The sequence below is a fragment of the Trachymyrmex septentrionalis genome, unplaced genomic scaffold (assembly GCF_001594115.1).
Source record: "Trachymyrmex septentrionalis isolate Tsep2-gDNA-1 unplaced genomic scaffold, Tsep1.0 scaffold129, whole genome shotgun sequence".
In the NCBI taxonomy this organism is placed as follows: Eukaryota; Metazoa; Arthropoda; class Insecta; order Hymenoptera; family Formicidae; genus Trachymyrmex; species Trachymyrmex septentrionalis.
Window position 1 is genome coordinate 357,164 of NW_017304428.1, and position 15,161 is coordinate 372,324.

Below are 15,161 nucleotides of genomic sequence, written 5' to 3' on the forward strand. Positions count from 1 at the left end.
CCGCGTTATTCTGTTTAGGTAGTCGTGTTAGACAAACGTATTTTCGATAATCAAAAAGTAATTTTTGAGATTTCATTTTTCGAAACATATCATTTTTTGTGTATATAAATAAAATGAAGTTCTACACACCAAAACTTTTTATTACCATCTTGTAATCTTATAATCACTCTACGCAACGCTAATAATCATTTGATTAAAATCGTTTATTTTGTTATTGAAAACTGAAATTGAAAAAAAGGTGCCCACTTAACCCCGCGGTCTTTCCTATATATATTATATATTTTTATATTCCTATTAAAGTATCTTCCTATTCCGATCCAAATAACTTTAATTCTTCTTACATGAAATTTTTATATCACAAATCATTCAAAGATATTTTCTCTTCCAACCAAAGTAGTAGTTATTTAATTCTCCTTCAAAACATTATTCAAAACTTATCACAAAATTGCATTACTTTTTCCATTCAAGTGTTATCACAAAAAATTAAAGAAGTAATTATATTACATAAAAATGAGCCTGAATACCTGGAAGTATGAAATCTAAAAACAATTTATTTAAAAATCGAGCGAGAGTAGTTGGTAGGATTGCAATGAATACGATTCTGCAAAGTTGACTCATGCTTATCGCGACTCGCGTTCGCCTTCATATGAGTAAGTTTTTGCTAAATAGAACTTCTTCTTTCTGTTGTTGCTATGAATCTTATAAATATAAATAAGTAATCAATTTATAATCTAAAATTAATATAAAATTAATTTAAAAAATTGCAACTTTATTAATGGTTTATTTCGCCAAATGCAAAATAATGCTTCTCACACTCCGCATGCCAAAGCTAAAAATAAATACAAAATTTAAAGTTGCAAATGGTTACAGTTAAATTTAATATAAAACATTTATTAAAAAATAATTTAATAACTCTATGCAAGTAACTTGACCAATCCACGTCAATTCCGAGTTTTCTTTATCAAACATTGCAAAATATAAAAAAATAACAATTTTTAAAGCCATAAACTTTTACCCACATTCAAAAAATTCTTATTAGTTTAAAATTATAAATTGCTTACTTACTTATATTTTTAGAATCCATAGAACAGAAAGAACAGAAAGAAGCTCTATTTAGCAAGAACTCACTTACTAAAATAAAGGCGCCCGAGTCGCGATGAGCATGAGTGCGTCAATCTTACAGAATCGTGTTCATTGCAGTACTACTCCTCGCTTAATTTTTAAATAAATTATTTTTAAATTTCATATTTTCATGTATTCAGGCTCAAATAAAAAAGTTTAAACGTCTAATCAGATTTTTTACTTTTACCGGCTCAGATATTATGATAAAAATGACCAGTGTGCGATGTGTGAACAAGCGACGATAAAGAGTTTTAAGAAAAAAAGAGAGCTTGAACTATAAAACTGACGTTTTTGACGCGAGTCGAGTTGTTATGTACTATTATGATTTCCTCTGTATTAGTAACATGCTCATTTTATATAATAATAAAATTTTTCTCGTTCTTAATCCTTAAAAACACTGACCCGTTTTGTAACGTAAACACCACACTTGGAACGGCATACCCAAACCAACTTTGATTACTTAGAACATTCATAAAAATGAATATATTTTAACAAATGTTTTTTTTTTTTAATTAAAATACCAGACAGGTAAGGAACGGTACCAAATGTACGTATCCTTACTAATAAGAAAGTTATAAGCTATAAAGTAAACAATAGTTTCAAAAAAACCACATTTTGTTTAAAAATTCTTATTTTTCGTATATAAGTTACAAATATATTTTAAATATTCATTCTGGAAAATAGAAACTTCGAATTTTCAGAAAAAAAGTAATGAATTATTATATTTTTTTAAAAACATAATTATTTAAAAAAATTAAAATAAAAAAATTTGAAATTCATTTTGGAAAGAAAATATATTTTCTGTTGTTAAATAATAAATTTAAATAAATATAAATAGAGAATGCCAATAATCTATCAAAGTTAGATGTTACGAATACAATATATATTCTTAATTTAAATGTAATTATCTCAGATGTGATTGTGCGCTGAAACGTTCGAACATTAACCACAATCGCGATCTGAGACGCTAATAATATAAATATAATAAGGCGCCGAAACATTCGGACATTCCTATATATGTAATAATCCCCTTTTCCAGAAATCATGAGATGCATGCTAAACGCGCATGAAGTCAGATGTCAGATCGAGTTTGCAGCGATGCGCGACGATGTACTCTAACGAGAGAAAATTCAATATTCAGTCTAATAATATTTCTTCCACAGATTACGAAGCGTTTCGTGTCAAGAAAATTTTTAACTTTTTGATGCAAAGAAATTATTTCTCTGACCACAATGAGAATTCCAATTAGTTTCATTTTCTATATTAGTTATTTTTCAATATTTCTTTAAACATTTACCAACTATTTATTTAAATTAGTTTTCTATCCTTTTGTAAGGTTTTCCAAGCATCAAATTATATGTTTTATCAAATAAAATAATTTCGCTCACTCAGGTGAACAGAAGTGATCACTGTGCGTCATCGCGGAGACAAAACATTATTTTCGTCAGTAACAGCTATCCGGTGGAACAGAATCAAAACGTTAATAACAATATTTATAACATATTTATATTGCTTCTATAACAGTTTACGATTATTATAATTTTTACAAATAAAGGTGTTTTTATATAAGACAGCATATGCATCAGTTCCGACGTTTTCATAATATGAAGATGACTTATCGTATTTGATGCATATTTTGATACATCTTGTAATGTTATAATATACACATATTTATTATAAACAACAATAAATATAAAAATACACGGAAAGAATTTTTTCTTAGAGTTTACCCTGAAAATATGATAGTGGGGACAACATTGTATCTCCAAGAATTTTAATGTAAATCTCTCATTCGTTAATAAAACTACAATAAAGTATAAAATAAGTTTGATTAATATTATTGAAGTAAAAATCTTTAAAATATTGTACCTAAATGTGTAATAGGTACATCCAGAAGCGACGAACAAACTCACTGAGCAAAAAAGGGATTAATCTATTATTAATATATTTATTTATTACAATTCGTAACGTAGAATAACTTTATCTACTATAGATAATCTTTAATATCATATTTCTTACTTAAAATTACGCTCCACCGCTCACTGAGCACTACATAACTTTACGGCCCAAATACGGTATTAGAAAAATAATAAATAGTAATAAATAAGTAAGAAATATGATATTAAAGATTATCTATTGTAGTAGACAAAGTTATTCTACGTTACAAATTGTAATGAAAAACAAACGTAAAATGACGAACAGTAACAGAACGATGAAATGTAAACATTGACAGAATCCTATGTTATACTTATTTAAGTGTATGATTTATTTTGTCCAGGGTAAAATGTATCAATATTGAAAAATAAATTTTTTACAAAAGAATTGAGCACAATTTTAATTATATCACATTTTCTTTATTTAAATACTTTCAAATGCTTTGATTTCTTTATCCAATAATTTATTTACTTATTAAAAAAATAGTTACACAAACAAATTCAATTTCTTTAAAGATATATGATTTATTTTGTCTAGTACTGTGTCTGAATATCCTTTCCAAAGATACAAAAGTCTATTGGATGACAGCTGTTCTGCGATGTATACACTCTTGAATCACAAAACATTTAAAGATTATGAAATTGCGGTAAAGATAGATGTATATATATGTTAAAGATTGTAATGATATTATTTCTCAAACGTAAATTAATATAATAATTTAATAACATAACACAATATGCTATACTATAGTATGTTATTAATGATATTCAAACAATATTCTTGTATGTGTACTTTTTTTTTTAAGAATATCATAATTGTGGACATTTTGTTATATAAGATCATGTGTGTATTAGTATTAATGGTAACACTTTACAATTAGTTTTAAATATTTATAATAAATACATTATATTTATTGTCGCTTATAATAAATACGTGTGTATTATACATTACTCGTACAGGATGTATTAGAATACACCGTAATTCACCTTAATATGAAAACATTGGAATTGCCGCAAATGCTATTATATGTAAAGACATCTTTATTTAAAAATTATAATTATCATAAACTATTACAAAAATATGTTATAAATACATTTAAAATAAAAGTTAAAATATTTTATAACATTATGAAAAAGATATTTTTTCATATAAAGGTATAAAAAGACGAATATTTATGTGAAAATATTTTTTCTTAACATATTAATTAATAAATATTTTACTATAAATATTTTACTGTTCAAGATAATATTATTTTAAACATTTAAAAAACTATTCAAGAGAAGGAGACATTTCGAATAATTCATGGTATTAAAAAATGAGTAGATTAGACTCATTCGAAAAACTAGTAAAAAATCAAAACATCGCTATCTACTGAAAAGGAATGTGAGAAGGACTTAGTCGATTTCTTGTCACAGAAAGAACACACAGAAAGAAAAACATAATAATGTGAACATCGATCGATATGTGAGTAGTATAAAACTAATTCGAAAATAAAACTATTTTTATATTTATCAGTTTTATAATAATATTATCTCTATTTATTTATTGTTAATAATATTTTTAAAAATAAAAATTATTTTCGAAATAAATTTTGAAAGTTGCTGCTAACAAATTTGCAAAATATCAAATTCAAACTTTATCATTCGAACTTTAATGAAACTTTATATACATATTGGTATGTAAATAGATAAATTTAGAAAACATCAGTTATTGCTCAAAAACGGTTTTAAGGGATAAAATCACCTCTTATGTGCAAAACGGTTTTCATTATATCTGAAAAATCAAGATATCAAATAAAGTTTTATGTAAAATTTTTATAATATAATTATCTCTATTCATTCACGTCAATATATTTTTGAAAAATAATAAATACAAAATTTTTTAAACTTTTAAAAATAATTATATTTTAAATATTATTGATGTGAATAAATAAATATAATTTTATTATAAAACTATTGTATAAAACTTTTTTTGATATCTCGAAAAGTTTCTGAGTTAATACGAAAACTGTTGAAAACTGGCTTTGCATATAAAGAATGATTTCACCCCTTTTTTGGACTGCAACTAATATTTTCTAAATTCATCTGTTTATATAAACTATATGTATACAAAGTTTCATTAAAATCAAAATTAACACTTCGCAAAATTCTCTTGTAAGATCAAAAATACAAAATTAAAAATGAAGGATCCAGTACGGAGGACCGAATTTTAAAAAATTTGATTATCGTAAAACTTAGTTTTAGGGATTTTTTAACATCGTAAAGTAAACGAAATTATCAATTTTATTTTATTTGAACTTCATCAGTACTACTATTAGTAATTGACTGTTAACGACAAATAGAAACGAGTAGGGCAGACCGCTATAAAAATACATCAACTTCCAAACTCTTATTATGGACCTCACCACAAGGTGTCTTTCATTGGAGATTACTACCTACCTAAATTTTATAACATTTACAAATTACGTCAAATTAAAGAAGAGAAATCTTATATTCGATCAAAGTGATGAATCTCAGTGCTTAAATATTTTTTTGTATTATAAATTTATATGCATATATAACATTCTGCGCGTCAAAATCTTTTTCGATCTTGAAATGCATTCATGATTATTTTTCACAATAAAATTATTTGCAGATTTAGATTCTTCTTAACATCTTATTATTAATAAGATTATTCTTATATGTATTATATATAAATTATTCTTATATGTATATAAATTCGCACAGAAATATTTAAGATCTGCTTTGACCAAATTAAGATTTTTCTCGCTTAATCTTCTTCTTGTGTAGAGATGTAAATACATCTTACACTAATAAAATTAATTTTTAATTTTTTAAAATTTCTATCTTCTTAAGAATAAATAAATTTCACAAACATTTACGCAGCTTTTCTTTACATTCTGCACTATAACTGCATTATACCCTTATAAGATAAATGTACAAGTAGCTGGACGTTTAAGTGTAGGTTGTCATAAATAATACAATTTATAATATCAGAAAGGTTTTTAATATAAATATTTGTATTCATTTGAAAATTCAAGATTCCCTTAAGCAAGGAAAAATTATTTGAATTTACTTATAATAATTATTAATTAAAATAATTAAATAAGTAATAGAATGCGTCAATGTACCAGTGGCCAGATAGTCGGACACTGAGACGTAATTATCTCAGTGTCTGACCACAATTAGAAAATCAGTACTGACGGGAAAGATTAATATAAATAAATGTTTAATGACAAAAGACAACTAATTTAAATTGGTCTTTAAGATAAAAAGCATTTGAAATTAATATTAATTTAAATATTTAAATAAAATTTTGTAACTGTCCAGACATAGATACTGTTCCAGTGACTGAACATGTATTGTAACATGTACTCTTGTCCGAATATTTACATAACACTTTATTTATTTAAGTTAATAATGATCTCAATATACTTTTTAAAACGTAATATTACAATTTAATTGTAATTTTTAAATACAAAATTAAATTATAATACAATAATAAAAAAAGTATTTGAGATTAATAATAATAAATCTTGTATACATGTCCCGACATAAGTACATGTCCGGACACTGATACGTTTACCTTACACGGTTAACGTTAAAATATTTGTAACAGAGACAATTAATTTAATTATTTTAATTGGTCTAAATTCGTACATTGTTTACAGCGCGCGTGTGTGCGTGTGTAATTAGAATTAAGAATTCATTAATTTGTATTAAAATGTATTTGTAAATTTGATTTCACAGTCTAAGAGATTAAGAGAGGATATTAGTATATTGTAATCATAGACATTAATCGATATGTTTCTAAGGTTATGTTTCGAGATATCGTAAGCGAAGTTCTAGATCCTTCTGTCGAAGGAATTCTTTTCTTCGAAAGCAGTTCGTTGTTTTTCTCCGAGGGTGTTCATTTCCGGTTAGATTTGACAAGCCTTTGCGAGTATTGCAAGATTTGCGTGCGTTAACAAATAACAGGTTTATTATTATTGTATCATCTTATGAGTAATTTACTGTTAAATAAACTGCAGTTACTTTACAAAACGAAGTAAAACTCATCAAGAAACATAAATATTAGCGAGAACTGGACGAAAAAGTCTCGCTCAACCCTAAGCAGTATAAAATGTTGAGCACTTCACTAATACGAATCCTCTTCCCCTTATTTTGTTCAAATCACCGCCTGGGCATATTTATTTTTAGGACTGAACCATATCATAGAACAGTAAAGAATTAATACATTTTGACGCGTGCAAAAACTTGCATAATTCTTTGCTTGTGACATTATCTAATATGGTTGCAATAAAACCATCGCAATGTTGTATAAATTTGAAAATCCTTCTCTATTCATAGTCACTTTTTAACAATACTACAAATATTTATTTACAATAAAACTACTCACTTTGTTTTGGACAGATTCGGATCACTGGTCTTCCTTTTTTCTCTCAACTGCCGCTGCAATTAAAACATACAATTTTAATTAATTTAATTAATTTAAGTAAAAATTATGTATATTACACATTAATCTTTTCACCGCGTACAACGTAGCGGTATATTATCCAAATAATTCACGCATTAACAATTTCAAAACATTAAAAAACATTTGGAAAGTATAGAAAATATTTTACAGTTTATGATTCATATTAATAATACATATACAGGAAAAAGTCTGGAAACACTAAAATGTCTCGAAAACGATCGACTATAGCGAAAACATGTAAGAAGCAATTGTAAATAAAATATACCTAATGATGATAATAATTTTACTTTCGGTGAAATCTGCAAAGTCATATTAAAGATCGGATTAAATTTTTTAAATTAAAGGAATTTCTATTTTCTATTAAATATTCAAGCATTATTCTAGCAATATTCTTTATTTCAAATTTTCTAAAACACCAGATTAAAATATTTTTTAAGCACATCTTGAGTTATATGGCTTAAAGTTATCGCTAATATCAGCATTATCCAAAAAGTCCGACTGATGATTAAAACCTTTTAAATGTTGTTCAGTGTCATGATTTTGATATCATATGCAAAGGCCATTAGAAGATATTCCTTTTTCATTTTTACTGAAAATTTAATTTTTCATTAACATTGAAAATATGAGAAACAACTTTCAATGACTTCGATATATGATGTCATGACTCTGAAAAGTATAATATTTAAAAGGTTTCAGCCGTAAGTCAGATTTTGTGTTATGTCCGTGGGCTCCGCAATTTCTTCATTTCACGAACATTCACCGTAATAATCAATTAAGATAAGATGCGAGCAAAAACTCGAGCGTTGATCGGCAAGCGTGTTAAAATCATGTCAAAATTATTTAGAGATTTATTGCTCATAAGACAAGAACATAGAAACCTTCCAAGCGATAAAAAATAAACAGATAAAACTGTGTTTATTCAAAATCATCTAATCCGTTGAAATAAAACTTAGTACCAACGTGTGATTAAGACTACAAATCCTAAAGAAAAATCGGTAATGAATAGATACTTTTTAAACATAATTATCTTACTACTAAATGCAGCACGGATCTAAATCTAGACACGGGTCGATAATTTCTGGAGGAACATGACAATGAAATAAATAAGAAAGCGTTTTCGTTATTCATGATTCGTTAAACTTGATTGGATTTTAGTTTTATGAATGCTTTTTCATTAACGAATATCTGATAAACTAAAACGCAGGATAACAAAATAGTTTTCTAAACTTCATCTAGAACCATTGTTTGCAAATAATTAGGTAGATCCAAAATAGACAAATAGATCGATTAAACGTGAAAACTTACGTTCAACTCATAAAAGAGAAATCAGTAAGTCATAACTATTATACCGTTTAGAAGAAGCAGAAAACTAAACCCCTGAAGACGGGGCGGACTAAATTTGCCAATAGCTGACCGTAAATTTTTGACTCGGAATTTTTGAAAAAAGTGATAATGTATCACTTATAAGTGTCGAAAATCAAAACATACAGTAGGCGGAGCCAATTTAGTTCTCCAATGAGTTATAAACTCATTGAAAAACTGAAAATTTTGTACCAATGGCGGAAAATCCTATCAACCAGTGTCTCGCCACCTTAAACTCTTAGAGTATTCGAGATCAATGAGAATTCTCCTCCACCAGAAGTTACAATTTCTCCATACCCTCTCCTATCCCATCCATATTCCCTCCCCCCTCTTTCCCCCTCTCTCTCTCCTTCTCTCGCTTGCTCCGAAATTCGAAAACTACAGCAAATATTTCAAAATAAGAGTTTTTTGTTTCCCTTAACCCCTTTCACGCCTTCAACGCGGCTCGTACTCCATTTTTGGGATACCCTGCATAATTGGACGTTTTGGTTAACTATGCCATATTATCATGTCAAAATTCAATAAATATTTAAATTTTTTCTTCTTATTATTATCCTATTACACAAACATACACAATTAGTTTTAATTAATTATAAATATAATCATTTGAACTACAATATAAGGTTCCACAGATAAAAACAATAATATAATAATGTAAAGAAATGCCAATGTGAGCCAACACAAGTGTGTAATAATATATATAAAATTATATACAGTATATTAAAAATTAAATACAGACGTTTCAATCCTGTATTGGGTTCTCTTCGGTGTATAAAAATGTTGACAACAATCCATAGAAATGTACAGATAATGTATATAATCGCCAAATCGTCAAATCATTGTTAAACTATTGTCAGTATAGAAATCTTTTATATCGTCTGTTATATTTTAATGAATAAATGAATTACATATATTAGATATATTTTACTAAAATAAATGATTATATACTGTTAATCTCAAAGGATCAAGGCGTGTTATATAAATGTAATCTCAAAAGATCAAGGCGTTATATGATCATGAAGCCAGACAACTGAGCTTTGAACCAGGACAAAAGATTTGGTTTTATAATCTTTGTAAGAAATTAGGAAGAGGCCCCAAGCTCCAAAATTGGAAAGGACCGTATAAGGTAATCAGAAAAATTAATGATGTGGTATATTGTATTCGGAAATTTAGGAGGCACAAGAATAAGATCGTGCATTTAGATAATGGCGACCTTCATGAAGAGATAGATATTTAGTGGTCAAATAACACTATCCGGAGTTAGCGATTTTTAGGGCCCGGAGATATTTAATCAATTACATTGATAATTAAATTTAGAAGAGATACTGTTTTCTTTCTCATTTGCTTTTCTACAGTCTCGCCATCCGCGGAGAAAGGAGTGCGCTTCGCATTCGTGGTTAGAAATTTGGACAATGAGTGAGCGGTACGGTTCGAGTACTTTGCTTTTGTAGAAAGAATCAAGGATACAGAAGTCTAGAATCGAAGAATCTAAAGTTTTTGCAAAAGGGCTGCCTTGCTTACGATTTTTGAGTCGCAGTTCTTCTATGGAGCAAATATCGACACGAAGAGTGCCGAGGCACACAAGTACTGCGATAGTTGTTCTCGTCTTGGTCCGAAGAATCATAAGACAAGCGCTCAATGACAAGAGCCAAATTCTCAAAATCTCAAATTGAAGAGGAGGACGATAACGTAGGCTGCAGCAGCCTAGGATAGGGCAAAAATCGTCGCTTACAAATGATCTACTGTATCTACACAAAAAAAATGTTTGGTTGAATTAACTGAAATTCTGGAAAATGAACAATCCAGAATCCTAGTCAAATCTACAAGATTTTTTGTTAAATCTACTAAATGTTGGTTATTTCAACTAGAATTTTAATATATTTAATCAGAAATCTTGTAGATTTAACTACAATGCTGGATTGTTCATTTTCCATCAGAATTCTAGTTAATTCAATCAAACATTTTTTTCTGTGTCTATGGTAGTTGTCGGGACAATCTAAAAAGGAGACTAGTATTGGAAGCGATGTACTACTCACAAGCCTATTTGCCTATCAAAAGTGAAGTGATTTCTTTAGCAATGTTGTTGTTGTTCTGTTATAGTTGTCAAAAGTGCTAAAAAAGTGTCGTTCTTATACTTTTACGAGAGAGAATTTTATTACGCGGGTTTGGTTTGCGTCTACATTACCGCGAGTGCAACAATATTATTATGTTACAATTTTGTGATTTTAATTTCGAATGAATATTAATTTCTTAATATATTATCGAAATTATTTATAACGACGTCAATAAAAATTATTTTATTTTTTAATAACATAAAATAATATTCTAAATATTATATAACTAGAATTTCTATTTGCCGAATTGTAATTATGTCAAGAAATAATAAAAATCCTTTAAACTAAAATTATATCGGCGCTTTGTATTTAAAGTCTTAATATTTATATAGACGGTCTTGTTTCCAATCATATTGTTTATAATACGCGCGCTTATACATGCGTAACTCACTATATATATCGGTTATTGCGATGAGTGTTGCTAAGGTCTCGGTAGTCTAAAGGCTCAGGACGCTCGCACGGAATGCAAGAGATCCGGGTTCGACTCCCGGCCGAGGCAATATTTTTCGCAATAAGTTTATTACAGTTTTTTAAGATTTGGGAGAATTTGGGGGGATTATTTGTTTCAGATTGATTGTGTGAATCCGATAATTTCATCGGCTCTCAATTTATTTCTGAAATATTAATTCAATTTAATTGAACGTATATTAGATAGTAGTTCAACATCTTAACACTCGGACCGGGAAGGCGCTTTGTATTTAAAGTCTTAAAATTATATCCTGATGTATTATAATAATTTCACTTCTTTATTATGTCTCGTACGTAATAATAATTTAGTAATTTAAAATAGTATGAAATTTTCCATTAGAAAATTTACAATAAAATTTTTCAAAATTTTCTAGTAGAAATTTTAAATAACCTAATGAAATATCACCACGTGAGAGTGTCAATTTCGATACTATTTTAAATAACTAAATTATTATTATTATTGTATATAAATAAATACATTAAAAAGTTTTACATTACCACAACAAGAAAAGTTTTAAATGCATTTCTCTCGCAAATAATTATATATAATTTTAGCATACATCATTAAAAAGGCTGAACTGTAATATATATAAAATTCAGCTGAATCAGAGCATTAATTATATATCTGTTATTCCTCTTATGAGATACACATGTGAGCATATATAAACGGACACACAATCGTTTCTATAACTAATAGCGTGTTTTTCTGGCCGCACTGACGCGCACTAAGTGCGCACTAAACAAAAGCAGCGTGTTTCACTGAGCGTTTCGATGCGCATGAAAACGGTGCGCGCTGTTTCACTAAAAAACCAAGTTTTTGCATTTTAGTGCAAGAATTCGCAGAAGCTCTGAGAGACGGTGCCAGTTTAGTGCAATATGGCTGCGCGGGATGCACGATTAACATTTGAACTGGTAGATTTGCTTTCATCATCATCTAACAGTGATAAAGAAGAATTATTCCTAAAAGATAATCTACGGAAAATTCCGAAAATCAAAAATTTTGTTGAGGTAGTACATAACTTACAGTTCAGGATGTAAATATATATAATTAATATTTTCATTATGTGTTACGTGAATTCAAGATCATGTCCTGGACAACATTTCTTAAGATTAAAGTCATTAGTGATTGTTTCTCTATTTTCATTTTTGCGTTGAAAATTTATTTTTATGTAAAAATGAAAATAAGAGAAACAATCTCGAGTGACCTTGATGTTAACGAATTTTATTCAGCACATAATTTTGAACAACATTCAAGAGGTTTTAGCCGTCGGTCAGACAATTCTTGCGTAATACTAACTTACGCGGTACTGTAACTTTCAAGCATCATAACTCAAAAAATATTTAATGAAAAAATATTTTCTTATAGCGTTTTGGGAAGCTCTCGACATCAGCTATTAAATTCCAGAATCAAAAATAAGGTGTTCCATTAAAAGAAATCAATAATCTTAACCTAACCTTGGTTAAATTGATAAGATCAGTAAATAGATCTTTTTAAACCTTACAACTTTTACCTAAAACACTTCTATAAATCTTATATTTTCCGAGATATTCAGGTGTCCCGACCTTTTTGAGGCACCTTCTATACACGTATATATTCATATGTCATTCTTTCTTTTGGAAAATTATTAATACAAAAATAACTATATAAAAATAATAAGAAAACGTAAAAATAATAATTAAAAAGATCATTTTCGCAACTTATTCTTTTAATTATTTCTTATGTTTTCTCATTATTATTACTATTTTTGTCATATTAAACAGTAATTTTATGAAAGAAAGAAAGATGTATGGACATATGTGGATATATGAAATATGTTGTATAATATATGTATTATATAATTATATATATTTATATATATTTATAAAATGATCATACATGAAAAATTGTTTACCAGGATATATTATATTATATAATAATATCAATACTATAAGTAATTATATTATTGTTACAGTTCAAGTCATTTTCGCGTTTCCAGAACAATAGCTTACATAATAGTAGATATATATGCATTCTCCTGAATAAATCCTTCCATAACGAACGCAATATTTTATGTCATCAAATGTAACGATAAAAGTACACTATAAAACCGCACTAAGATCAACACATGTGTTTAACTAAGAATGCAAGAAATCATTATAACGTTATATAGTTGAATATATCTATTTAAACTAAACAATGTATTTAATTACCTTATGATGTATTCGCTCCTTGTAACTTTCCGACCTGTTGATGTTTGACGTCTTTGGCTTACTGGAAATATTTTGCTGGATCCTAAGTAATCATAATTGATAAAATATAAATTAATTTCTACGATGCAAATCAATTGTATAAAATAATAAACACACACACGCATACGCACACGCACACATATATATATATATACATATATTGATATTCAATATCATTGCGTAAAAATCAACCTAAAGAATAATTTTTTTTAATTTTATGTTAAAATTGAATTTAAATGTAACAAAATTAATAAAGTCAAATGTAGAATTTAATGTATAAAAAGATGGTAAGAATTCGGTATACTTTCCAAGTCCAATTTCGATTAATTTGATAGATATGTAGTATTAAACTAAATGTAGTTTAATCCATAAATACGCAGTTAAAGAAATGTTTTCAAAATGTTCAAAATTCATTTAATCGACTTAATTAACATTTTTAAAAATATTATTGTAAAAATAGTTAGAATTAAAAATTACTTTGTTGCTGAATATTTTTTTTATTCGTATATTGAGAAATTGTAAGTACTACATATTATACAAACAAAAAATTATTATTTATTAATAAATATTAAGGATAATATTATACATTTAAAAAAAAAACAAAGATAAGAAAACCTCGACTAATATACCGATCGGGGGAGACCGGCCGCTCCAATGATTTTGACCTTGACATATGTTGTTGACAAGGTCATGTCTCTGAGTCACCGATGACGTTGACCTTGACATATGTTGTTAAGTTCCAAGAGATTCACAATATATGTCAAGGTCAATGTCATCGGTGCGATATCCTCTGATCGGCATATTTAGCAAAATAAAATATTCTCATTGGTAAAGCAATGAAAAGTACTAGGCATCGACTGATGTAAGTGGATGTGTGCTATCGCACTGTGCGCTAAAGAGACCCAGTACAGAAAATGTTTAAAGTGTATAAAGTGTTTTTTATAACCAAATAGTTATCAAAAGGAGATCCGATAGATACGAAATTATACAATTATAATAGTATTTTTTAACTAAGCTAGAAAATGATAAAGTGATTTTTAACTTAATATTTAAAAGAAATCAAACAAAACTAAAATTATATACTATAATAATTAAAAAAAATAACATCAAATATTAATATTATATATTGATATACAATGTATTATATTGTACACCAATATGTAACATCAAAATGAAAATGAGTTAAATAAAGCATTTTTTAAAGAATAAAGAATTTAATTAAAGACTGAATGCTTTTACATTTTTTTTAAATTACCATTTGACCAGTCTCCAAAAATTTACCGTCATTTTCCGAATAAATTTATAATAAATATCATTTATAATAAATACCGAATAAATATCATAAAATTTGATCATTTTTTTCTTTATAAGTAGGTAGAATAACGATTACAATAAAGTTGGTCCGACTTTGTAAAAACATATTTTTGTCAGTTTCAATTGAGATCAATTTTTTCT

The 15,161-nt window shown here is 27.4% G+C and overlaps 1 protein-coding gene across 8 annotated transcripts in view; it reads right to left on the reverse strand.

The window, feature by feature from the left end:
- The window catches only part of LOC108756606 (rho guanine nucleotide exchange factor 12), a 262,375-nt gene that overhangs the window by 118,131 nt on the left and 129,083 nt on the right, over positions 1-15,161 (reverse strand). For all 8 annotated transcript variants that reach the window (XM_018500539.1, XM_018500536.1, XM_018500537.1 and 5 more), the window contains 2 exons: positions 13,668-13,749; positions 7,456-7,508 (listed from right to left, as the gene is read on the reverse strand). In XM_018500539.1, the coding sequence (XP_018356041.1) occupies positions 7,456-7,508; positions 13,668-13,749 (135 nt within the window). The remainder of the gene's footprint in view (positions 1-7,455; positions 7,509-13,667; positions 13,750-15,161) is intronic.